Source organism: Branchiostoma lanceolatum, chromosome 3 (genome assembly GCF_035083965.1).
Source record: "Branchiostoma lanceolatum isolate klBraLanc5 chromosome 3, klBraLanc5.hap2, whole genome shotgun sequence".
Taxonomy (NCBI): domain Eukaryota; kingdom Metazoa; phylum Chordata; class Leptocardii; order Amphioxiformes; family Branchiostomatidae; genus Branchiostoma; species Branchiostoma lanceolatum.
This window is the reverse complement of record NC_089724.1, coordinates 2,689,582-2,710,620: the sequence shown is the minus strand read 5'-3', so window position 1 is coordinate 2,710,620 and position 21,039 is coordinate 2,689,582. Positions and strand designations below refer to the sequence as shown.

The following is a 21,039-nucleotide window of genomic DNA, read 5'->3' as shown; positions in this document are numbered from 1 at the left end:
GTATATACCAATTGAATGTAAAATGAAAACATGAACATGATAGAAACAGCTCATCATCTGGTGAAGTATATAACTAACTAAGGCCACACCAATTTAATTTCTTGGTTAACGGATTTTTATTTTGAAAAAAAAAAAAGTTGGAAAAAAAAATCATGAAAACAGAAGGTTGACCCGTTTTCATGATTTTTTTTTTTCTAAAATTTTTTTTTTTTGGAAAATAAAAATCCGAGCACCAAGAAGCAAAAGCCGGTGTGGTGCACCACACAAAAAGCCACAACTAATCTAAGGGACCACGAAAAAGTGACCACTGTGGCAACATTAATGGCCAAATGGTCCTTCTTGAGGGGTGGTCTCTAGTACAGGTTTGACTGTACCTGCAAACACACATGCTCTGTATAAGACTCATGTTCAGATCCACAATGTATGTTATCTGTCGCTCAAATTGATAAAATCCGCCAGTGAGAATTACAACTCTTGGTTGTGGTTTTGTGTTCCAGTCCTCCACTACGATGATGCCGGAGGTTCCGCCAGAGTTTGCCGGCCTGAACATGTCCAAGACGTGAAGAAACGAAGGCTGGGCTTCGCGACCAAACCGGGGAGAAAAGCTGTCCTCTGTTACAGGTGCACCATGCTCTAACATCGGGGAAAATTGCCATCAACGTGGCATACTTTGATAGCTCTTAGGATGGAGAGAGCCCTATATTTCGTAGCCATATGTTGCTAAAACCCCTACGTGCTGACAGCCATATGTAAGGGTTAGCCATATGTAAGGGTTATGGGGCCGTCAGAACATACACGTAGGGCTGTCGAAACCAAGTAGTGCTGTCGCAACATTATGGCTGTATCCCTTAGAACATGCAAATATAGTAGGGTATTGTGTTACACAGGGATATGTACTGACCAATGAACTGTCCATATTGCTCAAAGGAGCATTTTGATTGGCTCTGATTTAGTTGTCAACTATTGTACTGTACAGAACAAATTTGCATATGCATATGCCTATAGGTTGGTGTTATGTTACACTTCAATGACAGCTAACCAATTGGCTCACTTCATTTCCCCATTGAACATGGTGATTGGCTATTGGGAAATAGGTCATTGCATTATACTATTCGGAACAAAAAATGCATCTACCAGCTTTTGCAGGTGTTATGTTTAATACGCTGCAATTTTGACCTGACCAATCAGCTCACCTTATTTCACAGATGAGCATTCTGATTGGTTGTACACATTCAAGTTGTTATTACTATTTTAGGTGGGTGGGTGGGGTGAACTTATTAATAAGTAGCATTTTCAAAAGATAACAGTGAACTGATGCAGTCTATATCAACATGTGAAATACACCTCGATTTTAGGATATGTTAGAAAAATACATCATGTGCCACAGTAAAGCTGTCATAAGATACGTTTTAGTTAAGCCAAGGACTCATGTATGTGTGAACAGCAATGGTGTTTGCAATGATTATTATGATACAGATTTCAGTACTATAACAGGACCACTAACACTAACAAGCAATAACTGTAAATAGACTGACATGTACAAAATGTACATGGAAAAGCACACGGTGCAACTGTATGTGATGCACTTCACGAAAGCTATTAGTAAGTGCATCCCTAAAATCACCTCATGTATGTGTATCATCTAGCACAGGGTACAAAATTTAATGTAAGTTGTGTTAACTGAACTGATCATATTGTGTATATTAACCATTGGATGATTCTGATTTTTTTCTTAATCACACAGTTGTCCTGTACATATACTGAATATAACTCAGTACGCTAAGGCCACACCAATATATTTCCTCGTTTCTCTATCATTTTAACTTGAAAAAAATCTGGCAAACGTCAAAGCAGAGGTCAGGGAGTAAAAGTTGCACCGAGGCACGAAGCTAGTCCTCAGGCTTTGTTTTCTTGGTATTTTCCAGTGAGGAATTTTTTTTTTTAAATTCCGAGACCCAAAAGCTTCAATTAGTGTAGCTTAAGTTGTATTAAGTGACAACTTACTGTATAGGTTTGGTTAAGATGTAATAATACACAATAGATGTAAAGCTAAGGCAAGCCTGAGAAAATATTAGAGATTGACCTAGAATATGCATTCATTTTTTACCCTTGTTGCTGTAGTGTCAGCTTTTAGAATAGTGAAATGAATTGCTCATTTTTTTTAAGCACTTAGTATTCAAATGTAGGATTAGTTGTGTTTCATGAGTTAGCTTTGCTTTTTGTAGATTTTCTGTACTTATATGAATTTGGGTTCATTTTGTAACATTTTAAAACTTTTCAACATATCCATACCATGTAATATAATGTATATTATGCACTTTATTTTTTTCACCAACACTTACTATACACTAATTGAATGTGGAATCAAAAGTTGTAATTGAAAACTTAACCACACAACTCTTTTGTCTGATAGGTACAAAGAAATTAGGGCTCTGAATGAGTAAGTCTTATGAATTGTACATTAATGCCATTGACACATACATTCCATGATAATCAAATATCTAGCACTTGTTTTAATAACTGTAAACTAACTTGAACAGAGCTATGTAACCAAGAGGTTCTCAGGCTGTCAATCCAGCAAAATTATATGTTCCTTTTTTTGACTTTCGAAAACATTTTTCTGTGTTTTGATATAATCATCATACTAATGCCATACTAATTTGAAATCATACACATGTAGCTTTTAGATTCGTCCTCTAATTATTTTTTTTCTGATTGAAAAAATGATAATTCTGGAAGGTAAAGCAAAATCCCAAAATGCTCATTTTTTGACACAATCAGTTTTAAGAAAAGTCTTATTTTCCAAGTTATCAAAGTTTTCCCGTTTATTCCTGCATCAAAAGTTGAAAACTTATTGGTGGAATCTTAGCCCGGTGTGTTGACTTTGGGACTCTTGTGGTTGCATTTTGGGTGATTTTGGCTCTGGAAACCTTTTTTTTTAAATATCTACTGCGTGCGCCATTATGATGATTTATATACTACAAAATGCAGGATCCAAGAAACTTTACCTTTATGGCACAACACTTGGTAAGTTGAATTTGTATTCCAATCAGGTGATACTCTTGAATAGCACTAACTAACACAGGTAGAATTTTTTAACACTCCTTGCTCGCTCACGTGTATTTGAAGAAGTTATATGATCATGTAGATAATGCATTGTATAAATTGTATGGCAAAGCTACATTTATGCTATAGAGGGTGCTATGCTTGTGTATAAAGAGTGTTTCTGTGCAATACACACAAATGTATATGTACATGTATTATCATGTATAATTATGTACATGTATTATCATGTATAATTATGTACATGTATTATCAGAACTTAAAGTGCTTTCTAGTTGGAAAAAGTTGCTGCAGTAAAAGTAACACCCCCGTAAATGAGATGTGATGTTCCATGACCGTTTAGAATATGATTATAGTGGGATAAAGTAGGATGGTACCATTGGTTATAAGGGGTGCAATTATTCAGAGAAAATTGTGGAAGGATGATGAAGTTTTTTCTATGCATTCCAGAGCACTGAATATTTACATGTATATCACAACACCCCGACCAATCGATCGCATTGAAACTCAGATTCGTATCAGCCATGACCCGACAAATCGCTTTCTAACTTGCGTTAACGACTGAATCTGACAAAACAAACTCACCAGTGAGATGGTGGAAGGTGTCAGCTTCCAAAAGATGTTTTCAGATTAACAATTTTGGCACTTTGGAAGTGATTGAATGCGTCGGCGATTTAACGTTTAGAGAAAAGTAATAGAAACTTTTTTTTTTCTAAACGTCAAATCGCGGGCGGATCCAGTCAAGTGCCAAAATTGTCAATCTGAAAACATTTTTTCAGTTTTGTCAGATTCAGTCGTTAACGCAAGTTAGAAAGCGATTTATCGGGTCATGGCTGATACGAATCTGAGTTTAAATGCGATCGATTGGTCGGGGTGCACGAGTACGATGGAATTATTGCTTCTACTACTACGCGCTAACACGGTTATGACTATGCTGATTAGAAAGAATAGTATTGCTTACAAAGATACGTTTATTTTTGCTGTGATACTTAATAATATTTTCCTTGTTCACACCATAATTATACATGTAACAATAAAAGGTGAGAAAACCAGTCTGAATGAGTCGGGAATTGATCATTTGTAGGGGACTTTGATCCTAAACAAGTTTTTTACGTCGTTTTTGGACAGACAAGGACGGCGTGGCACTGCACTCAAGTTTTTCATAAGGTATTTCAACAGTGCCACTTACAGAGAACAATATACCCATTTCTACACCTGGGTGGAGTGATAAAAGTCGTGTAAAGTGCATTTCCCAATTTCCCAAGGGCACATATCATCGGTTGCGTCTGGGGATTCGAACCCGGGACTGCTGGGTTCTGAGCCGAACACCCTGCTGTTACGCCACACAACCCTAAACAAGTGCCACACGCACTCGTGCACGTGCATGTTGGTTGTGTTATAAAAATCTATATATAAACATGCCACAAAAAGTGCAGAAACTTAATTTCAATCGATCATATCCGTAATTGTCGTATGAAATGTATTGCATCTCCTTAGTCTATCCACTGTTCGTGAATCCAATCTATCAGGCTGTACTCTACACTCCTTTCCACTAGGGGCTGAGACCAATGAGCGACCTCCGAGCGACCAAATATTTGACAGATCGCTTAACGATTTTCACAGATAAGGAACGAGTCTTTGACGTTTTGTGTGTTTTGCTGTCTTCTAAGTCATGCTTTTTTATCATATTACAATTATAAAAGCAAGGGTCACACTTTGATTAATTCAATGTTTCATCGTCGTCGCTGGGTGATCGCAGTCTGTTGAAAGGGGGCCTTGCCTCTAAACCTGGATTGGTTCGCGGTACTTTGGAAGTCAGACAAAACAGGGGGAATGAATCTTCACCGTGGAATCTTCATGCTACCAGCTGTGTAAAGGGGCGACTCAAAGACGACATGGAGGCTTTTTCTGCCACAAGGCACAGGTGCCATGACCCTTTATTGTAAACGACTTTTGTCGTAATCTAGTGGAGGCCCAGAGTGTTTCCAATCAGCGGTTGGAGTGTCATCATGATCACAGCGCTTCGGGGTCATGGACTACCGGAGTGCAGAGGTTCTTCTGCTGAAGTGCCGTGGCCTTGGGCTGAAAACAAGGAAACAACGAACATGTCAGTTCAGCTGGCGTGCGACAATACCAAAGTTCATTAATGATTGATCTTTTACTCAAACGCATAGTGCATCTTACAGTATGTGATCGTGGAACAACATTGAGTATTGCTGTAAGAGATTTGGAAGCAACAAGTGACAAGTCATCTGGACGAAAAGGAGAATTCTTAATTTCAATCTGTGGGTAAGTCTAACCACAAAGTTTCATCTAGTTGCCGCCGTAGGCGCATCACAAAGTTCAACAAAAGTTTAGGCACTATTTGATTAAGTATGTGCGCAGAATAAATTACAGACGTGCTGTTCGCCATACCGTATTAATGGCTGAACGAGCGCGGGCGGATAGCAAATCTTATTCATAACACGAGATTGTAGGCATTCTGTAAGGATCGCATGTTCCTTAGTACTGGATCGTATGAATTCCACAAGGATTGTATGTTTTTCGTATTAAAGGATCGAATAAAAACGTAGACACCTGTAACTGGATGTCTAGTAACCTTCAATAACGGCAGCAGTGGTAGTTCCCACAAACATCCGAGTAGTTGTGGTCGATAAACTCCCCGGGATTGCACGTGGGGCGGCACCAACCGCTGTTGCCCCTGCAGGAGTGGTTATCACTGTCTGGTGCAGCAGTCAAGGTAGCATTCATGACATCAACATTTCGTGGAATCTTGCTTGAAACACACAACATTACCCATCTGGCACTGGTATTGAATAGGCAAGTTGAAAGACGTTTCAATCATTGCTTACCAAGTGTACTTCAATATGGTTTTGATGCCTGAAACATTGCCATTAAAAGGTATGCGTTGAAAAAAACGCTGTATAACTTGCACTGTACATAGTCTGCCGCAATGAGTTTAATGTCGAAGCAAAGATATTTATGATTTTGTTTATGATGATATCAATTTTGCATAACATTTCGACGATTGCCATTCTATGAGCAATGCATCGAAGTTTAAGTTTGAAGTTTTTAAGGGCTAAGTGTCTCCTTATACGTGTCCGAATTAAATGAAAGCTAGCAGGTTGTCTGCAACACAAAGGATACTGACTACGGTGATTGTCGCGGCCGCGGCGGCCGTAACGGCGAAGGTAAGCAGAATATAATCCCACACTGCAACGGACACTGTGGCGCCATAGTAGACGGCGGGCAGTACAAGGAAGGCCGCCCGCTCCTCCTTCTTCGGCTTCGGCGGTGCGCTTTTCGGGACGGCCCCCAGGACGGTGTAGGGCACTAGCAGTAGCAAGAAGAACAGGCAGTACCCCGTCTTTTTCTCCATCATCTGTCCGGACATGAGAGTGTCAAATATTTAAATCTAACAACTTAAAATTGTAGTCACCGTAGTTTCTCCGGGACATGATGGCACGTTAGAATAGTTGCATTTTCAAAAGAAGAGTTTAAACACTGAATGCCAAGTAGATACCAAGTAGATAGGTAACTGTTGGAAATACATAAAAATGAACCCCGAAACCCGCGAAAGTACCCCAAGTGCCAGTCTCCTCAAGCGCACGCCCAGCTCTCGGCCTCAGCGGTAGTGCCCTTGAAGAGCTTCACGCCGCCCCCCCCCCCACAAAAAAAAAACCCTGCCCGTCCCTCGACTTTAGCCCCGGTCTTATGAGACCCCGAGGAAACTGATACCAAGTGAACTCTGAATCAATTGTCTGCCTTGTGTTGCAAACTTCTGTTAAGTTCCTCTGGTTAAGTTCGTTGAAACAAGTTGTCGTGAACCATAGTACAGACCGCCAAATATCCGGCCCGTTGTTCTCTGTTGCGTAGGATCACAGTTTGATTCGCCAATTCCCTGCGACAAACTGAAAGTGATTTCTGTTACTTATCTAAGATGCTACAAGTATGGTATTCATAGAATAAGAACCTAACTTAAAGAAACCTAGCTTGAACTTGAGATAAAATGCCTCACCTTTCTCTGTAGCTCTGCTTGTTGCGATCTGTTCTTGTCTAGTATTTGTACGTTGTACGTTTCTGAAATCCAGACCTGCAAACCCGGCGTTTATTTATACCATCTTTTAAAGTATGCGGTCAACCCGTGAGAAATAAAACACATGTAGATTATGACGCAGTTGAGAAATGATAGTTTAAGCAAACGTACGTCGTTGTTTTTCAGGAAGCATGCCAGTAGAGAGGTCGAAAAACAGATATCATATCGTTGCTAAACAGCCCTTTTGTTAGGTCACCAGTAGTTCATGAAGTTTTATGACACCAGAGGAGGTAAATAATAGCCATCTATGATCTTCCAAATGGCCTATTTTGATGATTTCCATGTACAATTTCTTTTGGCGCAGGCCCTTTGTAGACTATACATCTTTAGATAACATTTTGGAGCGTGGTTGGTTTTGTGAGCACTGAGCTGTCTCGAAAAATAGAAATAAATTGAAAAAGGTTGTACCACTTCAACAGACATCGGTTCGCTACAGCATCGCACTACAGGAAAGATGAAGACATTCCTCTGCAACCAACTCCCCATTTCTTTCTTTGAGCAGCACGTCAGCAAAAGCAAACTCCCTACAAATTCTTGAGTTATCCTGATGGCTGGCCAAATGGTGTCATCGATCGTGTCGGCGTAACGGAATGTGTTTGGCCCAGAACCCAGAGGTCCTGGGTTCAAATCCAGTGACATGCTACCGATATTGCGCCTTTGAGAAAGGCACTTTACACGACTCACAGGTGAAAATGAGCACCTAGCTTCGGTTGAGGACGTGTAGGTGGTTGAAAGGTAACCGGTTGTTTCGCTACATTGTCAGTTCGCTACAGTCGTTTCGCTACATGGCATAAGTTGTTTCGCTACATTGTTAGTTGTTTCGCTACATTTGTTATGTTACTAGTCTATCTAGAGAAATAGCGAAACAACTAACCATGTAGCGAAACAACTTGTACCATGTAGCGAAAGAACTTTGTGCCATGTAGCGAAACGACTTGCCATCTAGCGAGTACTGTACTGTAGCGAACTGACAATGTAGCGAAACAACCTGTAACCGGTTGAAAGCCTGCTGTCGAATGTGCGCAACTGAGGGGTTGGCTGTAAGTTTGTGTAAAGTATTATTAAAGCGAAAATGTACTAAAACATTTCACATTCTTTTGGTATCTCTTAAAAGTTCAAGTACTATACTTCCGGTGGACTGTGCATCGTACATCGTTTCTTTGTATTAATGACTAACGACGACCGATAGAAATCAGACAGGGCCCAGGACCGTATAACATATTCAGATATAGCACTGTGTTAGAAATGTGCATGTACTTACAAATGTCAACATCTGTGTGTTTTGTTAGAAAGATATCCGCGAGCAAACTGAATACCAGTCATTACCAGTATCATTAAAAACCAAGACTTGTCCTTACTGAATGCTTCCTCTGGTTTTCAAAACGATGTCAAATTAGTGTCACGTTGTCATTAGAGTTGCATATTCACGTTTTTAGGCAGGATCGAATAATGTTTCTACGTTCAGTATTTGGGCTATATAACATGAAATCAGACACGGCCCAGCTCCTCATGACTTATTTAGATATTACAACACTGTTATATTAGTGTGCGTGCACCTACCAATGACAATATCTGTGTGTTATGTTAGAAAGTACAGTGCGCAAGTAAACTGATAACCGTCCAATCATTAACAGTATCGTTGAACCCCAAACCGAGACTTGTCCTTACTTAATGCTTCCTCCTTACGTGCCGATGTTACAACACGTTTTGTTTAAACAAACGGTATTTATGCTATCAAAAAACCCCTTTACTGACTGTAACATAGAGACTACATATTTAATTGTAACTACCTAGGTATGAACAGGATGTTTGGACAGTCTATCGCATTAACGATCAAAACACGGAGCCTGTTGGTTTAAAATACATCAAAGACTTCCGATCCGTAGTGCTGACTGTTATCTAAGTGGTAGGGAAAATACTTACTTAAGGCTATAGGTCATGTTGGTTCCACCTTTATAACGCTTGCGCTTGCAGGTGTTGAGAAATCAATAATAGCCCCATCGAAGCTAAGGCAGGTATGAATGAATACACACACGCACACGCACACACGTACACACACCGCGCGCGCGCGCGTACACATAAACGCAAGGACGCACTGGGTTTTGCTTATGCCTACGAATGTCTGGAATAAGTCATTTTACACGTTGGTACTTTAAAAAGTATGGTGGGAGAAAGAGAGTGACATGATGGCCTTGTAGCTTAGGCTGTTACTTAGAACCTAAAGGTCTAATCCATAGCAGGCCCGGCCCTAGTGCTGTGTCCTTTGGAGAGGCACTTGACTGCAATTTCCTCCGCTGAAACTCAGTTGAAGTAGAATAGGAGTCCTTCGTCTATTCACTGTGAGTGGATCAAATCCATTATGCTGGTCTTACACAGCTTGTACTTTCCACCAGAGGATGCGACTGTTGAGCGACCTCCGAGCGACCAAACATTTGACAGATCGCTTAACGATTTTCACAGATAAAGAACGAGTCTTTGACGTTTTGTGTGTTTTGCTGTCTTTTAAATCATGCGTTTATATTTTGCATCATATTTTTGATAACGAAATTAATGATTACATAAATCAAATTTCTATCGTTGTACACGGTCTTAGTATACAGAACTAGTCTCTACCAGACTAACTACGCCGACTATAGGGGGAATATTTGCCAGGGTTTCATTTGCAGGCTCCTTCGCGGGCGAAATGTGATCTTCACCGTGGACTGACTCTACTGGCTAATCATTCCTTTTTCCGAGGACATCCTATATAATATAATGTCCTTGCTTTTTCTGCCGATTTCTACGATCCATTCCATGAGGAGGCCTGGTGGAGGCTAATAAATAGCTGATGTGCTGCGCCTTGAGGTAGTTGTCAAAGTTGAGCGGTTTTGCAAACAAAACATGGGAATGAATCTTGTTTTTATATTGCTGACAGCTATGACAAAGTGTACACAAAGACGACACAAATGCGTTTTCATTATCTGCCACTAGGCACAGATGCCATGACCTTTATTGTAAACTTTTGTGGTACAAATCTATAATCTAGTGGAGGCCCAGGATGTTAAGAGTGGCTAGGGTGTCATCATGATCACAGCGAGGAAGGGCCATGGACTACCGGGGTGCAGAGGTCCATCTGCTGAAGTGGCGTGGCCATGGGCTGAAATCAAGGAAACATAAAAGATGTTAGGAGACTTGAGACAATTAAATACAAAAATACGTTGATTATTTATCCCTCAATCAAATGCACACTATATGGTCCGATTTGCACACGTGTTTTTGAGTCGACTTACATAGCACAGTACGCAAGGTAATCTTCGTCGACGGTTAGTGAAAGGCAGTAGATGCTACAGTCACTGACCTCTGACGAAAGGTAAAAGATGCTACCTGAAACGTCTGGCCGTTTCGAAAATCTATCCAGTTAACGTTAAAGAGATTTCAAACTCTACAACTGGATATAGATTCGGAGATTTATTTCCGGACGTTTCGAGTGACATTCGTCACTCTTCTTCAGTGATATCTATCCGGTTAACGTTGTTTGTCAATGAGTAGCCGTTATCTAGCGGATCTTATTACCTGGATGTCTAATTCTTCATATCGGCGACACAAACAATAGTTTAGTCATATACTGGTATCTGATACACACTGTAAAAACGCCGCTCCCGGGATTCGAACCCGCGCCGATCCCGGATTCGCACGGCTTGTCAATCCAACACACTAACCACTAGGCTAAAAAGTACGCCCCACTTAGACTGGTCAGTTTGTGGAGGTTGATCCCTCGGTAACGTTACCTGCCATAGCGGCCCTGCCTTTCAAGTCGGTAAAATCGCTTCTGGCGACGTTATTTGGCACAAACAGCCGTTATGTTTGCCCTGAACCCAAAGTAGCTATGTATAACGACGTAACCTGATTGGTTGATAGCATCCCAGCGCCCCGCAAGTTGCGCTTTTGCTCTAGATGAGCTTAAGCCAATCCTCTGATTGGCTGAAAGCTGTTTTGGTGGCGACGTCGCCAGAAGCGATTTTTTCCGGCTTGAAAGGGCAGGGCCACTCGCTCGTTCTCATTTAAATGTACACATTTTGTAATCTCCGTTACCGTTAAAAGTAAGACGTTCCTGACATTAAGATATGCCACATACAAGGTACGCAAGTGCCGTTTTTAAAAGCTAGAAAATTTCATGTCGTCATAAAAACTACAGTTTGACATCTTGTATGTGGCATATCCTAATGCCAGGAACGTCTTATTTCAATCGGTAACGGAGATTACAAAATGTGCACATTTAAATGAGACCGAGCCCACTATGGGAGCTAACGTTAACGGGAGGATGAGGTACCTTATCAAATACGTGAACGGCAGCACCGGTAGCTCCCGCAGACATCCGAGTGGTAGCCGTCGATGTACTCGTGGGAGAAGCACGTGCGGCGGCACCACCCGCGGTTGTTCGCGCAGGAGTGGCTGTCACTGTCTGGTGCAGCGGTCAAGGTAAACAGTGAGAGTCATATCGTACTTGTTTAGCTCACTGATGAGATAATCTGAAATCTACTAAAGATACGTCCAAATAGACCTCCAACACGACACACCCTAGTATGATGCACTCCTGTACATGTATATCTAAGCTGTGCATACCTGGGAGGAGCTGCACTACAGATCTCTCAAACGCACTGTTTTTCAAAGTGTCGGATTCATGTAACCCGGCGGATTAATGTTAATGGAAGTGTGGTTTAGAGAGACAAAAATAATATCAAAGTAGAAAGCCCGACACAAACACCTAAAACCACGTCAAAAAGCAGCCGGAACCGCTCCTCTGCTTGGGAAGTAGACTAAAAGGCTACAACAATGTCGTTCGAACGCGTACGCGTTCTATTAAGAAACGTGTGCGATGAAAAAGACAGTTTGTAACTATAAAACAGTTTGTGCACGTGGTTCAAATGCGTCCTATCAAAAGAAAGCTATCGGTTTATTGTCTGCAACGTAAAGGATACTGGCTCGGCTGATTTCCCTCTCCGCCAGGGCAGCAGCACCGAAGGCGGCGGCCAGCCAAGCCCACACCGACGGGGAGACGGTAGCGCCCCAGTACACCACGGGGATGGCGAAGGCCACACGCTTCTCCCGCTTCGGCTTGGACGGCGCGCTTTTCGGGATGGCGCCCAGGACAGTGTAGGGAACCAGTAGTAGCAGGAAGAACAGACAGTACCCCGTCTTTTTCTCCATCGTTCGTCCTGAAAACAAGACATAATATCGAGTTTATGATAAGATAAGTCTATGCGCTTGTTTTCCGGCTTCGGCTTGGATGGTGCGCTTTTCGGGATGGCGCCCAGGACAGTGTAGGGAACCAGTAGTAGCAGGAAGAACAGGCAGTACCCCGTCTTTTTCTCCATCGTTCGTCCTGAAAACAAGACATAATATCGAGTTTATGATAAGATAAGTCTATGCGCTTGTTTTCCGGCTTCGGCTTGGACGGCGCGCTTTTCGGGATGGCCCCCAGGACGGTGTAGGGAACCAGTAGTAGCAGGAAGAACAGACAGTACCCCGTCTTTTTCTCCATCGTTCGTCCTGAAAACAAGACATAATGTCGAGTTTATAATAAGATAAGACTATGCGCTTGTTTTCCCGCGAAGGCTTGGACGGCGCGCTTTTCGGGATGGCGCCCAGGACAGTGTAGGGCACCAGTAGTAGCAGGAAGAACAGGCAGTACCCCGTCTTTTTCTCCATCGTTCGTCCTGAAAACAAGACATAATATCGAGTTTATGATAAGATAAGTCTATGCGCTTGTTTTCCGGCTTCGGCTTGGATGGTGCGCTTTTCGGGATGGCGCCCAGGACAGTGTAGGGAACCAGTAGTAGCAGGAAGAACAGACAGTACCCCGTCTTTTTCTCCATCGTTCGTCCTGAAAATAAGACATAATATCGGGTTTATAACAAAGATAAGTACAGTATAAGTATGCGCTTGTTTTCCGGCTTCGGCTTCGGAGGTGCGCTTTTCGGGACGGCCCGCAGGACGGTGTAGGGAACCAGCAGTAGCAGGAAGAACAGACAGTACCTCGCCTTTTTCTCCATCGTTTGTCCTGAAAAGAATAACTGACAAATAATGCCATGTTGATTTGATCATATGGATGACATCCGCGCGCGCACCAATTTTCGTGCGTTTCCCAAAAAAAGTTTTCGACTAAACTGTACATGGTACAAAACAGCTGCAAAGTAGCAAATATATGCCGTGAATTGCAAAAAAAATATTTAGGGAAATGGATGGTTATATCGTAGTATGCAAAAGTAAATTCCAAAGACAAAGAAGAAAATGTGCAAGAAAAAATGATTAGAATGTATTTTTCGGTAGACCATACACTGTGTTTATTCATTTGGTCTAACTTCCTGACCAAATTTCACAACGAAGGCAAATTTTTTGCCAAACTTCAGTTTTGGGGTTTCCAGAGGATGTCATCCACATAATCAAATCAGCATGATCTGATTCAAAACTATCGGGGGCTGATTCGCGATTCTCAACATATCGGGGCCAGGTTCTATTGCAGGAGAAATCTTAATTGACGGCTGTGCCCCCCCCCCCCAAAAAAAAAAACACACCACCGCCCAAAAATAAACACCGACGGCGACCAACAGCCTGCAAAGGAGGCTAGGACAACATAAGTACCTTAGCGAAGGTGAAGAAAGTACGATAAGATTAAAAGAAAAGCAAGACGATAAAGAAATAGAAACACACCAACCTGTCTGTCAGAGTAGCGAATCAACGTGAAAAGCTGAACTGCGCTGTCACCTGTCTCTCAACCACTGGAAACCCGTGAGACAGTCCTCAGCCTTTTATACTTCCTGTATGTAAACTTAGCAATACACACAGGCAGAACTTCCGCCAGTTGCCTTGTCCCTGCGGAAATGCAAATTTTCCCATTGACCAGTTCGAACCCTCTCTGAGGGTCTGTATGGGGGATCCAGACAACGCTTTGCGCTGGATTCAGAAGAACCCCCTACGTAATACGCTAAAATCAAGGAAGGTAATTACGCAAAATTTGGTCCACTCACTACGAATTACGTGAATAAGACTTTCCCTAGGAATTACGAGAAATAAAAATGGGCTGCCTACGCCTTACGGAAAAGAGCATGCAGACCCTCCTCTCTGCTGCCAAAACGATTTAAGCTTTGGAGCAAACATCAGCACTTCTGGGCGCTTCTTGGTAGCCAGCCGGCAGTACTATACCAACAAGGAAACGTCCTTGTGTTGTCCGATTTTGCTGGCTATCGCAAATTTTCTTCCAGTATGAAGAAAACCAAGAAACCGCGTCAGCGGTTTCCAGAAAATAATAAGAAAACGTTTAACCCTTCTTCGTGTCCGATCTCACCGAGTGTTCTACAGCAAGCTATACGAGGTTTAGTTAGCCTCTACCAGGCTTCACAGGTCGCTGGAAAAATCGTAGAAATTGGCCGAATAGACGGATAACATGCCAGAGAAGTTAGCCCGCTATAGAAGTTACAGTTTGCATATTGGACCCTCTCTCCGTAACCGACTCCCTTAGCATACTATGCACTCTATTGGCCAATTTCTACTATTTTTTTCAGCTATCGGATCCGCGGCCAAGGTTTAGTCGCCTTCATTGACTTGCATGTCTAAAGTTTAAAGATCGGGGGGCTACTCGAGTTCATCTTCATCCTTCATGCCCTCCTTACAGTTGTGATCAAGAAAAGCCCTGAATCTGGCTATGCTTTTTTGCCAAGGTCACTTTTGTTTGTCAGGGAGGAGACGTGGCTAGTGGCACGTACAGTACTGTGTTTTTTTGTAGCAAGATCAAGTTTGGTATACAAGGGATAGCCTGGGTTCCAACCCTGTTGTGAGTGTCTGCGTGTATGTGCGTGTGTGTGTGTTGGGGGGGGGGGGGGTGCTCCTGGTAACGTAAATTAAAAAAAGGCAAGTGATATCTTACGTTCTTCAGCTGATTTAGCCCTCCTCTCTTCGGTCCTTACTTCCTTATCTCAGTCTCAGGGCACAGTCAGAAGATACTCTCCAACCAGAGCTTCGACAGCACGGGCTGGTTTCTTTACGTGTTGTTGGCTTTTTTGTCGTTTTCTCTTTTATAAAGAAATCGGTACAAAGTAGAAAGCCTGACACAAATAGCCTGGGTGCCATCCTATTTCTACCGGGGCTCCTACACTCGCTACCCTAGCTCATATTTTTTGAGGGTAGCGAGTGTAGGAGCCCCGGTAGAAATAGGATGGCACCCAGGCTAGGACACAAACGCATTAAAACACGTAAAAAAAACAGGCGGAACCGAACCTCTGCTTGGAGCGTACAGAGTCGTGTATTTGTGAGGTTTCTTGGAAATCTAGCCGGTGGTCTGACATTCTCAGTTCACATGTGGAGGTAATAAGTGCTCTATTACATTCTGCACAAACCGTACGCGAGGCTCAATCGACTTGAATGTTCTCGTTGGTTGGGAAGATTGTGACCGTTTTATCATATACCCCGTTTTTGTCCGCTCTTGTGGTCACAATTTTCCCAACCAACCTCTGCTTGGAGAGTATTGAATGTGTCAATTTTGACCTCTGCCCTTGTTTAAACATCGGAGGGTTACCCAAGTTCATCTTTGCGACCCCTCTCATTCCAGTTCTGTCAATACAAGGTGCAGACTTTGCACTGCCGCGAGGCCGGTTTTGATCGTTTGCCAAGATAAAAAAAAGTATAAAATATAGGCTAACAGAAGCAGGCTAAAATACAGACTGGGCCCGGCAGAACACCCCTAAGCCAACCTGTAGAAACTGCTGACCAGGTTACTTGATACCTTTTGTTTGAACCTTGTTTGTCAGGGAGGAGACGTGTCTAGTGGCACGGTTCACGCCATGGTGTGTTTTGGCTACAAGGTCAAGTTTAGTACATAGGAAATAGCCTGCTAGTGCTACCAACCCTTTGAGTGGGGGCATGCGTATGGGGTACGGCAACTTAGCCGTGGCGATTAACGAGCGGGGCGTTTTTGCTTGAATAAATTGATATACTATCCTAGTATATGCAATATCAAGGAAAAATGCCCTTCGTTAATAGTCGCCACGGCTACTGGCAACTTATATTGAAAACGGCAACGCCTAGCGGCAAGGTGGCGGTAATGGTAATCTTCCGATAATCAACCTCTACGTTAAATTCAGGAGGACCGGTAAATTGACATGGTTACTACCGGGAAAGGTTTTAGCGATGCCGCGATAGCGATCAGGAACGGGTTCCATGGATCTTGGATTGTTTCACTATGTCCACTATGTGTTATCCTGGGGCAGTGGATGGCAAAACTAGTCTACTGGGGACGCCGACACGTCGCCGGGCGCTCTATTGTGACTATTTTGTGGCAACCTGGCCCTTGATCGACGCCGCCGATATACGAGGTCATGTAGTTCTGGCATGCAGTGTTCCAGTGTGTTGGCACAGTGAATGCCCGCACGTCCATGCAGTGAAAGAGTTCTCTCCATGCAGAGGGGTGGGTGCGGCTGTTTTTTGACGTGTTTTTATGCGTTTTTGTCGAGCTTTCCATTTTGTCCCGTTCTCTTGATGTGGGTTGGCGACATACTGATAAAACAAAATAGAAACAAAATAGAAAGCCCGACAAAAACGCATAAAACGCGTCAAAAACCAGCCGGACCCACTCTTTTGCTCGGAGAGTAGTGAAAGAGGCAAATAGGCAAAAATCACTGATTACGACACAGCTCTTGGCAAGCTCTATTGGAAGTGTACATCTCGCCCTCAGGATATGTGTCTTATCAGGTGTTTTAGCTTTTTAAGTAGGAGATTCTGTTCTAGATAGCGTAGTCTGTAAAGCAATATTTGGGACCTATTCCGATCACAATGAATTGAGCAACAAATACCTATGGATTGAAATCATCGAGAAATGATATGATGATGAAGTTATGATGATGTAGATATGATGTGACCCAAGGGTCCCAGGTTCGAATCCCCTGACGCCACCGATCTTGTGTCCTTTGGAAAAAGGCACTTTACACGACTTTCCCCACTCTAGCCAAGTGTAAAAAACGGGTGCATTATGTGTGGGCCACGACATCAGCAATAGCTGCCTGTGTCCTACGTGTATTGCGCTGTTGCAATTCCAATAAAATGAAATAAAATAAAATAAAACAAAATAAATGAAATATTTGTCAAGCACAGCCATTGGTCAGAAGGAATCAGGTGATACCTTCACACTATATAAGGCAGCGTGTAACCACACCCGGGTGTTAGTTATAGGCCTCCGCCCGCCGACGGAGTCCCTAGCTCTTCGTCTACGAGATCAACCACCCGGAGAAAATGTCCAGCAAGCGAAGCCGAGGAAATTTGTCTGCAAGCCGCGAATGCGTTCGGGCACGTCTGTACGGCAGCTTGCTCTCCGTTGTCCCTTCTTTTCGAAGGGGAAGGATAGGTTTGTTAGTGGTTATATGAACTGGTAGGGGTGAAAGTTTAAGCATTTATTTTCTAGTTGTGTCGAATTTTTTTGCTTGTCCACGTGTTGCTTTATCCTATCTTTGAAAAGCTGTGTTCGAGAGACTCTAGTCTTTGGTGGGTTTTTTATTTGTTGTTCAACAGTTGCGCAAGATTTTTGCTTGATTAGAGACAGCCGGAGTTATATTCTCGTGCTATTTGGTCATTTCCTTTGTCCTCCTTTGTTCTCTTCCAGCCACGCTGACACGCGGCCAGGTGCTCCAACACGTGTGGCCTAATTAATTTACGTTCTTTTTTCAGTGGACGCCGCTTACTCGTAGACACTCGCTGAATGTTTGGATAGCGGGATATGTCTAATCTACGTTTGTTTGTAGATATTTTAGGAACTTAGCAGGTTAAACTTCGGAAAGCTACTGCCACGAGGCCAGGACTATTCCATTTTTTCGTGCACTTGTTCGTTGCATTTTACGGGCGTTTTGTTTCCTTGTGTAGTCTGTTCCTGCAAACTGGTTACAGGTATGCGACACCTGGCTGCACGTGGGAATGCCATTGTTTTTCTTCCTCATGTCTGTTATTATTCAGGTGTTTGTGTGCGAGGTACAGCAATGTCAAGCCTGGCCTCTCGAACGGCTCCAGTCAGGTAATAGCGGCTCCGGTACATCAGGCACCAGCCCCGGGTCCGACGGCGGCGACGAGTGGTCTGGTCCAGCGAGGGACAGCTCAGGCGTTAGACCAGGTCGTTACACTGCGGGACCTTAACGAGGAGTCACCTTGGCCATCCGGCAAGCAGTGGAGCCGTGCGCCCTCACTCAGATTCCCGATTTCCCGGTAGAGTAGGCGGTAAACACTTCCCGTTCTCGAGGATTTCTTTTGTTTGTTTTCGGTTGAATTTATTTCAGACGTTACACGATTGATTGTGAGATTGTGTATGGGTGCTGGATGTTGTATGGCTGGCCCGGGATAGTCATGTAATCGGCACGTTGTGGTCCCTTGAGGCCCGGGCAGTGTGGTTCAGGACATGCAAGGATTTGACATTGTTTTCCTTTGTCTTGTTACCTTGTGTTTTGGGACACATCTCTCAGTTCTCTTCAATGTGTTTTGGCTATGCAGGCTTCACTGTCCCACGAGCCCGTTCTACCTCCGGCAGTTCCCTCGACCGATGATGCGCCCGGGCAACCCAAGGGATCCTGCCAACGGCTACCAAGCGCCATGCAGGCATCATGCAAGAGCTTCACCGTCCCATGAGCCCGCTCTACCTCAGGCATTTCCATCGACATGCGACGAGGCAACCCAAGGTGTCTGACGTCCCTATCACGCCAGTCTCACCCTAGTGGTAGCCAGTTTTTTGTGCACACCTGGTAGTTTGGTTTCCTTGTTGGTATATTCCAAGGGTTTGGAAAGGAAAGGAAAGGAAAGGAATCTCGAACCAGTTTAGCTCAAATGAACTCAATGAACAGATGAGCTACTCTTCCACTGGTCGTGACAGAGAAGACAGACGCTATGTACAGTATTTACAGGTTCATTGTACCGGGGAAATTCCCCTAGCTCTTTTCGACAAGCACAATGAGCAGTGGACCACGGCTTAACGTCCTGTCCTAAGGACTGCGATCTTTAACGGTAGCGTGCATGTCGGGTGAGCGACACAGCCGGGATCGAACCCGGGGCTTTTAGTTCCAGAGGCAAGATCGCTAACCACTGGACTACGCACGCTACACAGGTGTACGCTTTCTCACAAGAGATCCCTACAGTTTCGTGTCGCCCTCTCTAGTTTTGATTTACATGAGTTATGACGAAATTATCATTGCTTTGTTGAGCTCTGTAATATATTTTTTTGTCGTGATTGCGTTTCTCTAATGTTTTGACAAAATATTTGATTGTTGTTTTGCTTTCCCCTTTTACGTTGTGAATGTTTTCGTTGTTGTTTATTTACTTCTGCATTTCGTAATTTTCCCTGTTGTGTGTCCCGGTTTTGGCAGGTGAGTATGTGTTATTTTGTGTATGTGTTAATGTGTGCATGTGTTCCCGGTAAGGCATTAAGCCAAGCGGGAGTGTTATTTTCCGGGTTCGGCACTTTGTCGAACAGGGTATGTGTTGTTGCGTACATGTGTTCCCGGTAAGGCATTAAGCCAAGCGGGAGTGTTATTTCCCGGGTTCGGCACTTTGTTGAACAGGGTATGTGTTGTTGTGTACATGTGTTCCCGGTAAGGCATTAAGCCAAGCGGGAGTGTTATTTCCCGGGTTCGGCACTTTGTTGAACAGGGTATGTGTTGTTGTGTACATGTGTTCCCGGTAAGGCATTAAGCCAAGCGGGAGTGTTATTTCCCGGGTTCGGCACTTTGTTGAACAGGGTATGTGTTGTTGTGTACATGTGTTCCCGGTAAGGCATTAAGCCAAGTGGGAGTGTTATTTCCCGGGTTCGGCACTTTGTCGAACAGGGTATGTGTTGTTGTGTACATGTGTTCCCGGTAAGGCATTAAGCCAAGTGGGAGTGTTTTTTCCGGGTTCGACACTTGGTCGAACAGGGTATGTGTTGTTGTGTACATGTGTTCCCGGTAAGGCAGTTTAAGCCAAGTGGGAGTGTTATTTCCCGGGTTCGGCACTTTGTCGAACAGGGTATGTGTTGTTGTGTACATGTGTTCCCGGTAAGGCATTAAGCCAAGTGGGAGTGTTGTATTATTTCCCGATTCGACACTTGGTCGAACGGGGTACGTGTTGCGGTGTGCATGTGTTCCCGTTAAGGCAGTAATTTTTATGTTTGTGTGTCTTTTTTTTTCAGTATTAACGTTTATTCAGCTGTGAATGAGCGTTGTTAGCAAGACGTTTCACCAGGTGAAGTGTTACCTGTTCGACACAGTGTTATTTTATTTACGTTTTGGCCGAGTGTTATGTGATGAGATTTTGAGTTTTTGTTCCGGTATTTAGAGACTGACAATGCTTTGTCGAGAAAGTTTCAGTAATTCTTTTTGCCCGGCGTTAGATTAGCAAAAGTGCATTGTTGTATAATGTGTAATGATAACAGGAGGTGTTTTGTATTCTTGTTTTCTTTTATTTGCATGGTTTTAACAGGAAATGCAAGCGTTAATGGGAACGCACGGAACATCTTGAGCAAAGAGAAACAGAACAAACCACCATGCGGCTACTGAGGGAGGTCTAGTCTTTTCAAGGGCTTGATAACATATAATTATATTTGATGAGTTTATAAATTCGCATCATGTTTGTCCTTCCTTGGGCATACTTATTAAAAGTCTGTTTATCTGCCTGTGGTATTCTATATTTTGTCATCAATAATTGTACGCATTTGTACTGAGGTACGTTTACGCGTATTTATGTATAGTTATATATATATGTTTTGGTTTGGCTGTGGGTACGTGTACACGTTTATAAGTATACTGTAATTAGTGATTTGTTAACTAACTTGATTTAGTTTATTCAACGTTCGATAGTCATCAGCCAAAAATTTTCGTCATCGCTTATTTTTCTTCACCTTT

The 21,039-nt window shown here is 43.1% G+C and overlaps 3 protein-coding genes and 1 long non-coding RNA gene across 13 annotated transcripts in view; 2 read left to right on the top strand and 2 right to left on the bottom strand.

Annotated features, from left to right (window-relative positions):
• LOC136429681 (ankyrin repeat and SAM domain-containing protein 1A-like) overlaps positions 1-1,136 on the top strand; it is a 28,350-nt gene extending 27,214 nt beyond the window's left edge. For all 10 annotated transcript variants that reach the window (XM_066419610.1, XM_066419608.1, XM_066419609.1 and 7 more), the window contains one exon: positions 498-1,136. In XM_066419610.1, coding sequence (XP_066275707.1) covers positions 498-637 — 140 coding nt within the window. In that variant the 3' untranslated portion in view covers positions 638-1,136. The remainder of the gene's footprint in view (positions 1-497) is intronic.
• A 6-nt stretch (positions 1,137-1,142) lies between these two features.
• LOC136429712 (uncharacterized) lies at positions 1,143-4,106 on the top strand. The gene is made up of 2 exons (XR_010754796.1): positions 1,143-3,267; positions 3,320-4,106. It is a non-coding gene; the product is annotated as an uncharacterized lncRNA (long non-coding RNA).
• Positions 4,107-5,621: 1,515 nt separating this feature from the next.
• On the bottom strand, positions 5,622-7,129 carry LOC136429702 (big defensin-like). The gene is made up of 3 exons (XM_066419649.1): positions 7,082-7,129; positions 6,211-6,445; positions 5,622-5,786 (listed from the first exon to the last, which is right to left on the bottom strand). Exons 2-3 carry the CDS (start codon positions 6,443-6,445, stop codon positions 5,665-5,667), a joined length of 357 nt encoding a protein of 118 aa, XP_066275746.1. The 5' UTR covers positions 7,082-7,129; the 3' UTR covers positions 5,622-5,664.
• A 2,980-nt stretch (positions 7,130-10,109) lies between these two features.
• On the bottom strand, positions 10,110-12,388 carry LOC136429701 (big defensin-like). Its single transcript, XM_066419648.1, has 3 exons — positions 12,118-12,388; positions 11,469-11,600; positions 10,110-10,295 (listed from the first exon to the last, which is right to left on the bottom strand). The coding sequence occupies exons 1-2, from the start codon at positions 12,344-12,346 to the stop codon at positions 11,473-11,475; spliced, it is 357 nt and encodes a 118-aa protein (XP_066275745.1). The 5' UTR covers positions 12,347-12,388; the 3' UTR covers positions 10,110-10,295; positions 11,469-11,472.
• Positions 12,389-21,039: the final 8,651 nt, after the last annotated feature.